General features: G+C 48.2%; 3 protein-coding genes across 3 annotated transcripts; 2 read left to right on the top strand and 1 right to left on the bottom strand.

Annotated features, from left to right (window-relative positions):
• Positions 1–124: 124 nt before the first annotated feature.
• Positions 125–1,663, top strand: LOC128309645 (cysteine and histidine-rich domain-containing protein morgana). The gene is made up of 3 exons (XM_053046080.1): positions 125–401; positions 471–1,237; positions 1,308–1,663. The coding sequence occupies exons 1-3, from the start codon at positions 332–334 to the stop codon at positions 1,551–1,553; spliced, it is 1,083 nt and encodes a 360-aa protein (XP_052902040.1). The 5' UTR covers positions 125–331; the 3' UTR covers positions 1,554–1,663.
• Positions 1,660–2,583, bottom strand: LOC128309647 (RWD domain-containing protein 1). Its single transcript, XM_053046081.1, has one exon. The coding sequence runs from the start codon at positions 2,453–2,455 to the stop codon at positions 1,736–1,738; it is 720 nt and encodes a 239-aa protein (XP_052902041.1). The 5' UTR covers positions 2,456–2,583; the 3' UTR covers positions 1,660–1,735.
• Positions 2,584–2,656: 73 nt separating this feature from the next.
• Positions 2,657–5,275, top strand: LOC128297133 (uncharacterized). Its single transcript, XM_053032703.1, has 2 exons — positions 2,657–2,885; positions 2,973–5,275. The coding sequence occupies exons 1-2, from the start codon at positions 2,716–2,718 to the stop codon at positions 4,867–4,869; spliced, it is 2,067 nt and encodes a 688-aa protein (XP_052888663.1). The 5' UTR covers positions 2,657–2,715; the 3' UTR covers positions 4,870–5,275.
• The last annotated feature ends 6,782 nt before the right edge of the window (positions 5,276–12,057 follow it).

The raw sequence follows: 12,057 nt of genomic DNA, 5'->3' as shown, positions 1-12,057 counted from the left end.
ATCAACTGTGGTAATTTGTTGCTCGTAGTTTGACAAGTACGGCATGGCTTGTATTGATCGCAACTGTCAACACGCAAATCGTGCTCTCTTTGCAGCAGGAACAGATGCAGAGGAACAAAAAAACATTAGCGGCAAAAAATAGTTTTGCAAAAGCGCATCTTTCTGTTATTTCTCGAATGTTCTCGTTGATTTAAAAAGGATAAACTTAACGGACTGTACAATACTTTTCAGATTGCACTTTTGATCAGCTAAGCGGTTATTGTGTACGGTATCGACGGAATACCATAAACGGAGAAAAATCTAAACACGATCAAAAGTACGACCCGAAACCATGCCGCCTATGGTCGTCTGTTACAACAGAGGATGCGGTCAAAGCTTTGACCCACAAAACAATAGCGAAGGTGCGTGAGATTAACACATTTTTTCACAATCCATTTGGGTTAGTTTCTGATCGAACATTCATCTTCAAGATTGCGTCCATCATCCTGGTGTGCCATTTTTCCATGATGCCTACAAAGGATGGACGTGCTGCAACAAGAAAAGCGTGGACTTTACGGAGTTTCTCAACATCAAGGGTTGCACCCGGGGGCTGCATTCAAACGAAAAACCGCCAGAGCCAGAGAAACGTAAAGAAGACGCTTCTTTGTTGGACGAAGCGGCTCCGGTTGAGGTGAAAATTCGAGAACCGATTCGTCCTACCATGGAACGTCCTTCATTCGAAGCGGCATTGACCTCGTTGGATCCATGGGTAGCACCAGCCTTCCGGAAGCAGATTGATGAAATGCCAGCTGTTACAGTGAAGAAGAAGACCCCCACCGATATCACTGCTATCGAGGCCGGGGCAGTATGTAAGCATGGTGGCTGTAGCTGCACGTACGAGGATGCCAAAACGAGCGATAACCCCTGCGTGTATCATCCGGGCGTACCGATATTTCACGAGGGGATGAAATTTTGGTCGTGCTGTCAACGGAAAACTTCAGACTTTACTGCCTTCATAAATCAGACCGGGTGTGAGACGGGCAAGCACCTGTGGGTCAGTGAGGAAGACGAATCGAAAACGATCAAGTGCCGGCTGGATTGGCACCAAACGGCCACTACGGTGGTGGTGACGGTTTATGCGAAAAACTATCACTACGCCAAGAGTTACGTTCGTGTGAATCCGATTCGGCTAGCCATTTGCTTGGTGTTTCCGCAACAGGATGGAAACCAGTACAACGTGGATTTGGAACTACGTGGGGTAAGTAAAATTCAGAGTTAAGAAGAGAGGAACTCGGTCATTAAATCTGTCCCTCTTCAATCGAATTTAGGTGATTGATGTGGCACAGTGTAAGGTTCAAATGTTCGGCACAAAGGTGGAAATAACGCTGGTCAAGGGGGAAGCAGGAACTTGGGTCAACTTGGATTTCCCGCGAGAGAAAAGAGGCGATCAACAGAAGGAAGTTACGAACAAAGCTAACAGCAGCAACAATGCAGAAGACAATGATTCTGACGTGGATCTGGAAGATCTGGAGCCAACGATGCGTACGGCAACAATAACAGAAGTAACGGAGTAAAGGGGACGAACGTTCACTCCAATACACAGCGATCGATTCCTTCACCTATTGTGGCACGTACCCCTTCCGAAGAATGCAATAAACTGGAGCAGGTCCCGTAAGGTATAACTTTCACTGTATTTCGGCAGTTCACAGTCTTTTCAAGCAACAAGCAAACTCCATCCGATATTCATCCAACACGCCTACTCTGGTACATAATCCTCATCGTCCGTGTCGGAATCCAGATCAAGATCATCAATATTTTGGAACAGCGACTCATCGATACGCACATTTTCGATCGGTTCCCCAGCATCCATGAGGAACTTCAGGTCGGACTCGTTGAGCGTATTGTCGTTGAGGAACAGTTCCCGTCCGGTTAGCTTGCGCGATTCGGCCGCTACCTTTTCTTTCCGCTCCGTAATGCCCATATCCTGCTCAAACTGCAGCTTCCACACCATAAACGATTCCACCGTGACGCGCGTTCCCTCGAACTTCTTCATCTCTTCCTCTTCGACCCTCCGCTTGGCTTCTTCCTTGGCCGTTTCTGCTGCATTTTTCAGCTCGTCGTACTTCACGTTTAGCCACTCCTGGGCGGACGATACCAGCGAGAAGATCATCTCGATACCGATGTTTTCCTCTATCGTTTTGTGGATGTGTTCCAACAGTTCCTCCTCGTAACCATCGTGGAAGTTTGTCGGTTCTTCGATCTCCACCAGTGGTGCCGTGTCGGGATACTTTTCTGTGTATGTGAACAGCAGTTTGCAGGAAAGGCCTTCGGTTTCTACCTCCGTATCGTACTCGGTGGTCGCAATCGGTAATCGGAACTTGTGCGGCTCCGTTTCCAGCACTTCCAGCTCGCCGCAGTAGATGGAATCGAGCGCTTCGATTTCATTACATTGGTCCTCGCGGTGATTGCGCTCCATCGGGTAGGCAGGAAAGTATCGGTCGGGCGGGTGCTTCGTTGCAATATGCTTAAATTTGTATGGCAAATTTCACATTTGTTTATTCGTATCCCGGTTTGTTATTTTGTCCGAGCAAACACACGGCAATATTGCAGCTGCAAACTGTCACACTTGACACGTCGCGAGCTGTCAATTTTGACACAGCGCAGTGGGCGAGGAAAACATAAATAATCGCAATCAAAACAACATTCTGCGGGCCTCTCAGCTGATGTTTTACGGGAATGATGCACCGAAACATGGAGATTCGTCATATGGCGTTCCACCTGGAAACGCTGGCACATATCCTGGACACCAGCGAAGGTTGGCGTGATTTTCTATACATGATTCCAAGGAACCTGGACGATCTTTCCAAAGAGGAGTACGTGCTCAAATACACAGGTTTGAATGAGAGGTGAGTCATTCTTGCGTGGCTGCGGTTCTTGGAACCAAAATCAGTGCAAAATGTGCCACTGCTTATCGGGCGTTCTTTCGATTGTAGCATTCTCGAGAAGGAAAGTCAAAAAGGCAACACATCCCCGGCGAAGCTGCTTCTCGAGGAATGGGCCATATCCGGTCAAGTGCGGCCGACGGTCGATCATTTGCTCACGTTGTTAGTCCGCGCCAAACAGATCCGCGCTGCAGAATTTTTGACAAAGCTGCTGAACGAAAAGCCTCCCGCTCGACCGAGCGATGGTCCGGGTGCACCGATAGACGTGACAATACCCGAAGATTATCAGACGGAATCGTTGCTGAACGGAATGAGCTACCCAAGCTCGACCATCTTGCACAACGCAGAATCGATGACGATCGACAACAACCGGGATTATTACGATAAAATGTGCCCAATGAAGCGGTTTGAAATCAAGGAAAAGACTTCTTCCATTGCGGACGGTGATTTACCAGTGTTTTCGTCCAGCAACAACGATACTCGATCGAATGGTTCGGATTCTTCCGACGTACGCAATCCGGTTATGATGGAACGCTACCCTGAGCAACTTCCCGGACCGTCGAGTCCGAAGAAATCACCCTTTAAACCATGCGAGGAAGTCGTGCAGGAGGGTCCGATGTCAGCGAACAGAATACCGAAGTTGGACGTCACGCCGGACGGTAAACAGACACGGGAGGTGGAGTCGTCTAAACTGCAAAACAATCGCAACTATGAACAGGTGAATAATGAAATCGACGAGCCGAATGCTCCAAACTTATCCATATTAGGCCTGGCAGAGAGCGTGAAACAAAACAATGGTGCTTCCATAGGACAACAGGAAGACATTCCGGCCATATCTTTCTTGTTGGCATCGGGAATCGATACGAACAGCGCAAACAATACACATGACATTATTCCAATGTTGTCCGCGCTTGTTTCGGATACTAGTTCGTCCAGCACGTTGGAAAGCGAGAGAAATTCTTCAGCAATAATGCCCCCAACTGGTGATTCCGTCAGTGACTTGATTAAGTTTTCATCATCCTCATTGGGTGCCGAATATTCCTACGAGCTGCTGCGTCACGTCACCGACGATTTTAACGCGGCACAATACACGAATGGTAACCTGCTTGCACCGAACGGTCGTTCAATTGGTGCCGGTGGTTTTGGGACAGTATTTTTGGCGCTCAATCTCACGCCATCCATTCCCGTGGCAGCAGTCAAACGACTCGATCCGGACAAGTACAAGTTTCGGGAAAAATTTGAACTAGAACTGGACATACTCTCGAAACATTCGCACGCGAATGTGGTGAGCCTGCTAGGTTCCAGTTCGCATGGGCCGCAGCTGTGTTTGGTCTACGAGTACCTGAAGGATGGCAATTTAGAGACGGCTCTATCGTTAGTACGAACCGGCCAGCGACAGATGGTAGGCACAGTTCGGCTAAAGTACCTGCAAGCTATCGCCAACGGAATTACATTCCTGCACGAAGAAGCCAAAATCATTCACCGTGATGTGAAATCGGCCAACATTCTGCTGGACGGTTCTGTGGCAAAGCTGTGCGATTTCGGGCTAATCAAGCGGACCAGCTCGCGCACGACGACCAGCATCATTGGCACGAATGCTTACATGGCACCGGAGGCGGTGCGTGGCGATGTATCACCGGCGCTGGACATTTTTGCATTCGGTATCGTGATTGCTGAAACCGTCACCGGTGAACCGGTGCTGGCGGAGAAGGAATCTCGCAGTGAAATTGATCTGGCCGGTTACATCTGCCGCCAGAGGGCGGAAGGGCGAGATTTGGGCTCGCTCGTCGATAGGCGTGCCGCGGGTGGCAACAGTCAGGATCAGTGGTATGCAGCCGGAAGAACACTGCTGGAGATTGCGATTAAGTGCATGGGCGAAAAGTGGAGCCGACCGACCAGTGGCTCGCTAGCGGTTGCGTTAGGTAACGTACGGTTAGTGCCTTCATAATGAAAGGGTAAGAATACAAGTGCAATTAACAATCATGTAGTGTGACAACATGCAATATGCAATATTAGAGTACGGCTGTTCAATTCTGATCCATCCATCAACACGCACAAAAAATACTCCTATCAGCCAAGGATGCTATACAAATTCTTTGCTGCTTTTATACCATTACGACGTATATGTTGGCTAACGTAAGATAGAATATTCTTGTTTGTTAAATTCTTTTATATTATAATGTTAAAGCTTTTATATACTTAACACACACACACGCACGCGCAATAAATCATTCTACAGTTAGCATTCAAATGTGTGCGAAAAGCGCAAAAGCGGTGCGTTGGGAATGGTAGTGGCCTTTTACATCGAACGAATGTAAACAACGTTTATGGTTAGTTCCTTAAAGACGAATAAACCGCACAGTTCCAAACAGCTGACCGTTACATTTGAACCGGTTCATATAATTCAATAACTTGCCAGCCTAGCGGTAATAGAAATCTATAACCCTCGATCCGAAAATGTGACCATTTGATTCGTTTGGCGGGAATCACTCGAGTGTAACACGCGCGCCCAAACGCACTATCCTTTCCAACTGTCCACCGGGTTTTTGGTATGCATCGACGATTCCGCTCCGTACCGACGCGACGACCGGCAGATACAAATGGTGCCTACTTGCATCCCCCCCCCCGTTCCCAGGCACGCGGTCACAGCGCGCGTGCCGCCCTTCGTACCGCGATCCGGTCCATTACCTTCGCGAGCTTAATTGGTTTTGTGGTCAGTTTTAAGTTCTGCTGATCACGGCCTCGAACACCACACGCAGCCAGGGCAGGTTAGAATGGAACCGTTTCGGAACGGGTGTCACCACTTAGCGGGGGGTGATTAATGAGATGAAATAATTTACCAACGCTCTGGACGAACCTCAGCGTCGCGCAAGATTATTGCGGTACGGCGACCCTTCATATAACAGTTTAATAACGGTTGATTGAGCCCGTGTCTGTGTCGGGTAATCGATCTCGATCGCAATCGACGGCTAACAGGGCGCAAACCGAGCACACGAACGGGATAGCTAGACTAGATCGATACCGGTGGTGCCGGTATGCCGGAAATGCAACCACTACCTCTTGAAAGCAGCATTGCTCGTGTTTAATTGAGCCAGGACGATGTTGTCATCGGTGCGTGCCGCGACTGTGTGTTTGTGGTTACGACGCGGTGGCGGTTGCATGTTTGTTTTAAGGTAGGTAATTAAGGTGACGATCGTGTGCGTCATGAAACGGTGGCTAGGATCGATCATTAAGCGGCTGGCAGTGACGAGATGCCTCCAATGTAAAACCCTTTTCGCGTGGAAGGCCATCAATGTGATCTTGTTCGATAGCGAGCAGCTCGTGCATTTGGGGGTCATTTCCGAGTCGAGAATCCTTGCCGTCGCTGCCGTACCGTTGTGGTTTACGGCACGCGTGCATTTTCGGTTTTAGTTCCCCGCCTGTATACCGGTTTGCCGTGCCGTTGTCGAAGGGTCACAGGAATATGTTGCTGTGATTGTTTGTGTTGTCACTGATGTGCGTTGATCGATGCGTTTCTCGGCATCCTTGGTATGCGACGCCGTTGGCACGCGATTTGTAGACATCTGCAGCTCGTTTCGTGTCAATTATGTGTAATCAAAAGGAAGCAAACCTCAAAAGTAACTCTGCTGATAGGAATATTGGTAAAAGATCAAGCGGATCGGCTTAACCGATCACGTGACGATCGCCGAATTTTTACGGTTGATTTGACGGACGTTCGATTGTGTGCGGGGTCAAATTATTGCACAATCCCGACGTATCCGGTAGTAACGCTATAGACGTCGGATCTCTTCGGACCCTTCCACGCCATCGACAATCTCGCCACTGCCTTCACACCTGGCCCAGGGTAGGAAAAATCAAGTTCGTGTGATTTTTATGAGCGGAAAAGCTTCATAATTCATCGTGCCCCAGACCTGCGAGCCGCGGGGTCTGAACTTTGATTGCACGCCGGTCGATGTCTGTAGCATTGATAGGACGCCATTTATCACAGTTCATCGGTTATGCGTGTACGAGCTGCAGACGGGTGGCAGCCGGAGTGCAACACTGCATCGCGAAGTACGTCTGCAACGGTTGAGTGCATCTCTTCGGTTTGGCAGGGCAGGAATTTCAAGTGCAATGTCAGCCGTGTAGCCGAGCAGTGAGCCAGCATCGCTGTAAGGCCAGACTCCAGACATCAGAACACTAAGAATTTCCTTTCCCTTCCGAGTGGATCGACGGGGAAACGAATGTCCCACCACCACCCGGTTCGAATCCACAACCTTGCCCAATCAGGCACTCAAGCTGCCTGAGACCTTTTCAAGAGACCTTTCGCCTCACCCGTTTACTGGCATCTTGCAACATCGCCTGGGTGTTGCAGTAATTGTCCAGGCCATCGAATCCTCGGACCAACTTGAAGAAAAGGGAGAATGGAACGCCGTTCGTTCCGGAGGCCAATGTAATGCACACGGTTCGCTCGCGGAGAATTGTGAACTGAAATCGACAGCGGTTTGAGTTCTGCAAGAATCGTACCGATCATGATCTTCACCTTGAGGCACGGCAAAGGAGACGCGCGTTGCTGGTGCAAAAGTGACCAGGTTCAATGAACATGCACGGATGGCGGTGGCCGTACCGTCCTTGGGACGGATTTCCGCAAAGAGCGCACCGTTACGGGGCAGCAGCATCCATTAATCGATTTCCGATCGAACCACCGCAGCGCAGACACGGATGCTTCGCGGCCGTTCTAATTCCATCGTGTGTGTGACGTGACCGTGTGCGACCTCTGCACACAGTGGGACACCCAACCGCATCTAATGAGATGCACTTGATTTCGGTCATTGTCGTCGTCGTCGGACGTAACACAGGGTACCCGGCGTATGCTCACTTCCGAGATTCGTTGCGAAATTCATGCCGGCCGACGGTCGCGGCTCTAACTTAATGGCCTCGCGTGCACCGAGGGCACGCTGCCAGGTGAGCTTATGTGATGCTCAAAGCCTCAGGGCTTTTCCATATCGTGCCTGCCGCCTCGGCTCGGCTCGGAGATAACAATCAGCGACTATCGAGCATGAAGGCGCCCTGATACGTATGGGAAAAAAAACCCACTCAGCAGCCGAGGGGATGTATTGCAAAGGGAAACGGTTTTCCTAAACCAACGGAGACGGGGTTTCGTACCCGACAGCGATAGCGATCTTGCAGGCGCTTACCTTTTATTTGTTAGCAGCAAATGATTGACGGATGATTCGGTTACGGAGGCGGTGAATGATTCACCGCAACGGAGGTCTTCGGAACCACTCCGTAACTGTAACAGGTGTCCGGCGCGTTGGAATGCTAAGTGGCGAAGGTGAACAGAAGAATGGACCTAAAGGGGGTGGGCTGGTGGGTGCGTGGCGTTTTAAAACTGAGAGAACCATTGACGCACGATATGCTGGAAAGGAATATTTGAATAGCGTTGCACGGTTTACTCAAAACAATCAGCCAGCACGCTGATAAATCTGCCAAATTATGCATTCGCTTCATTCGTCGGGGCCGATGCCAAAGTGGAGCGTTTACAGCGATGGGCCATATTTTGCGGTTTGTTGGGCAGCCAAAGGAAGAAGGTCATGGATCGTTGGGATTTGGCCGCTAAGTACTGGGATAGTTGTAGGTAGATAATTGCATCGCTTACCAGGAGACTTGTGCGTGAGGGTCAGCGAGAAGCTTATTTGCAGCTAATTTAGTTGCGTAGGAGAATGTTTCTTTCCTAAACAGGTCACGTTTAATGAGTACTAATGGCTAATTTTGAAGAAATTCTGTACGATATGATGGTCATTTTTAATAAATTTTCGAAATGTTTAGTAATCGTTTGAATATCATCTTAGACAAAGCCATCATGAAAACATGCTAATAAATAGCTAACAGAGGCGGATCTATAAGCGAACTGAACTCAAATATCAACAAATGTGAATTTTTTGAATTTGAATTTGAAAGAAGAATTTTTCAAAATTGTATTTAGCTTGTTAGTTAAAAATAAGTTGGTGCTGGTATATATAATAAACTTGTATAAATCTTTGACTTGTGTAAATCTATGTCTTAAAGACCATAACGAGCAGTATGGTTATGATATGATGGGATATTTTTAATTGGTGAGGATTTCTGCCAGAAGGATGTTTTGTGTAAACTCTTAAATAATTACTCCATAGCTTTGCTAGAGGTGTTGAAATTAATAAAGATGTATATTAAATAGAATGTGTAATATTATGAAACATTCCTATCATATAAACCTGAACATATTGTTAATTAAAATATGTTTGATTATGTCCATCTTTGGGATGGGCCGATGGTATATTTTGTAGTGAAGACGATCTTCACATGAAAGGACCGGTCCAAAATCCCATCCGGAGCAATCTTCCCTAGCAAGGACTGATTATTCTTGTAGGTGGTAAAGAAAGTCAGAGATAGCAAGCCTTCTAGAGCTCTCGAGGTTCCTGTGCTGGTAAAGAAGAGAGAAGAATGCCTGTCTATCAATGTGACAGAAGCACGGTTAGAAATTAAAATCATTCAGAAATATTAGAGCCATTAGGCTAAGTAATTTAGCAAAAATTGAAGTTTTATATTTGTATAGAAAATCAAATGATAATTAATAAAACAAAAGTGGTTAATTAATTTAGTTTCAATTACTACTGACTACATTGCATACATTATGGGAGACGATTAATGGGGCCCCATTAGGTACCGCTTGAGTACCTCGAAAAGGATAAATCCGCCACTAATAGTAAAACACGATGTTATGTGTGTTTATCACTTAAAAAACACAGCTCTTCTTCGGAAATGATAATGATCCGCGATTATGAAGAGCGACATTTCCTATTTCGTATTTCGTTTTTTTGCGCTAGTTTACCAAAACTTCTCATATCCGGACTAACGGTTTGTCTTAATGCGATTTAGGCAGCGAACAAAAAATGATAGGTCATTTAGAAACAATTCCGCCGTCAGATGTGCCACGCTGAAACGCGGTTGAAGGTCTTCGGCAGGCTATCCTCGCTTTAACAAGAGAAACAAAAAAAACATCAGCTGCCAAATAATGTGCTGCCGCCGGTGGCTGTAGTTTGTTTGCCGTTTCAATGTGACATGCTGCCGCTTGCTTCGCATTATTGTTACTCCAAGCTCCTATTTCTGCTCTTTTTTTCTGTTTGTTTGTTTGTTACTCGGCCGTTTTCATCAACACCACGCGATGCCCGCCAAAACCGGCAACCGGTAAATGGACGTATCACGGGGCCCGACCGCAACAGTTGACGGCGACACACAGAGTTCGACGTTCAAGTTCAAGATCGGTCAACCGTTTGTTTGGGAGGAGCGAAGGGGCAGGAGGGCATTGCGATCGCGGTTGGTCGAATTTGACTCACCCAGCGCTCAGTGTGCCTCGGAAGGGCCACGAGGGGTTCGTGGCACGTTGGTGCAGACGGTGGTCGTGTGGATTGCGAACTTGAACGTTGCGTGAAACGATCGTCAGCCTGTAACCGTAAAACCTGTTCCCGCGCCACACGGATAGTAGCTGGGGGTGGTGATGAAAGAGTGGAGGAGGGAGGGAGGGAGGGGAGGGTTGTCTCCAATTTTGAGGGCTGTTTATGTGTTTACCCCAAAAAACCAGCGATACGATTCTTTGGAGCAACTTCAATTCATCGTCGTAGATTGCGCTGGTGTCCCTGCACATTGACGCACTAGAATCAGTTGTGGAGCAATGACCCCAAGGCCACACCAGGAAGCCATCAGGAAAATGTTATCCTGAGCCAACGGACCAACCTACTAACCCTACTCCGCGCATTGCGACGAGTTTATCGGTCACAAGGATATCAACTTGCCACTCAAGGGAGTCTTTGCGAAGAGAAAGGCTTTGAACACGACACGACGCGCGCGAAAGAGTCACCATCTTGTGCACCTGGGCCGGTCGGTTGTGGTTTTCGGCGGGCGGAATAAATTCTCGGCCTGTTCCTTGTTCCGCCTGCGACGGAACGTCACGCATCCGCTGACAGTTTCAGGTTTCAGGATCAAGGCAACCGTTGCTCGTTTGAGTCACCGGAACTGGGCCGCGTTGAGGGTGTTGAGTTGCGGCTGACAAGGCGATCGGCGCGGTTTCGGCCGACATCGAAATTTAGATCGACCCGACGAAGTTTATCGACTGAAACGGCTTCCGAAAAAAAAAACCGAGCCCCATATCCTACCCCGGGTGGGAGGTTTTGATAAATGTGCGCGCTGACTTTACGATGCCGTCAGGGAATGGTTGTCCACGCGGCTGCGTTGGTGATCGACGGGGCGGTGCCGACGTACCAAGCAGGTGTTGCGGCTTAAGCGTAGGCCGACCTCGACCGTACAATGTCCTTTAGCTGACCAGGAACACGGCGCGTTAGGTGCGTTGCGAAATCGCGTCAATCGACGGTTTGTTGTGGTAGGAAGTGACACTGCCCCCCAAAAAAAGAAGAAAGAAACATACACCGCCAGATACTTTCGATGGATTTTTTGGAAGGAAAAAGGAAATGATTGACGATCAATGGTTGGCGCGCGGTGACCGCCAGCATCGGTCACCGTATTTCCGTGGGTGGTTTTTGTTTCTCGCATTCTCTCTCCCCTTCGGGACGGTGGTTTTTGATAAGCCGTAGCACGATCGTCCACTACACGGAGTTTGGCGCGGATTATTCCGGTGTGCGGTATGCGGGTGCTTGTAATGTCGGGGATTAATTGGCAGCTTTAATTAATGAGCTGGTTGGATGGTTTCGGTCTTTCGGTGGTAGGATGGTGTTATTTATCGTTGCTTCATCAGCCCAGCCGGCGACTGATGGAGCGTTTCAATATATGGACGGTGTAAAACATGTCACTTTATGGCCGTATCAAACCCGAAACAAGCTAACGTTGTTCGGTTTTGCTTGACGGTGTTGCATTATGTGTGTAGATTTTAAAGCAGGTTCCACTTTTTTGTTTTGGCTAATCTGGGGAAATACTATTCACATTCTTCTGAAGCAAAATATAAGGTTCATACTATTATCACATTCTTTAAATCGCAGCAATCCTTTAAACCGGTCACGGTTGAGCGCCACCGTCTGCCCAATCTAATTATCCCGCCCTTTCTGGTGGATACATCAACGCCATCTCTCGATCTCAATGTTGGACTTTTGTTGAACGACCTAAAAGG

Source organism: Anopheles moucheti, chromosome 2, assembly GCF_943734755.1.
Source record: "Anopheles moucheti chromosome 2, idAnoMoucSN_F20_07, whole genome shotgun sequence".
NCBI lineage: Eukaryota > Metazoa > Arthropoda > Insecta > Diptera > Culicidae > Anopheles > Anopheles moucheti.
Note: the sequence above shows the minus strand (reverse complement) of the source record. Positions and strands in the feature narration are given on the sequence as shown.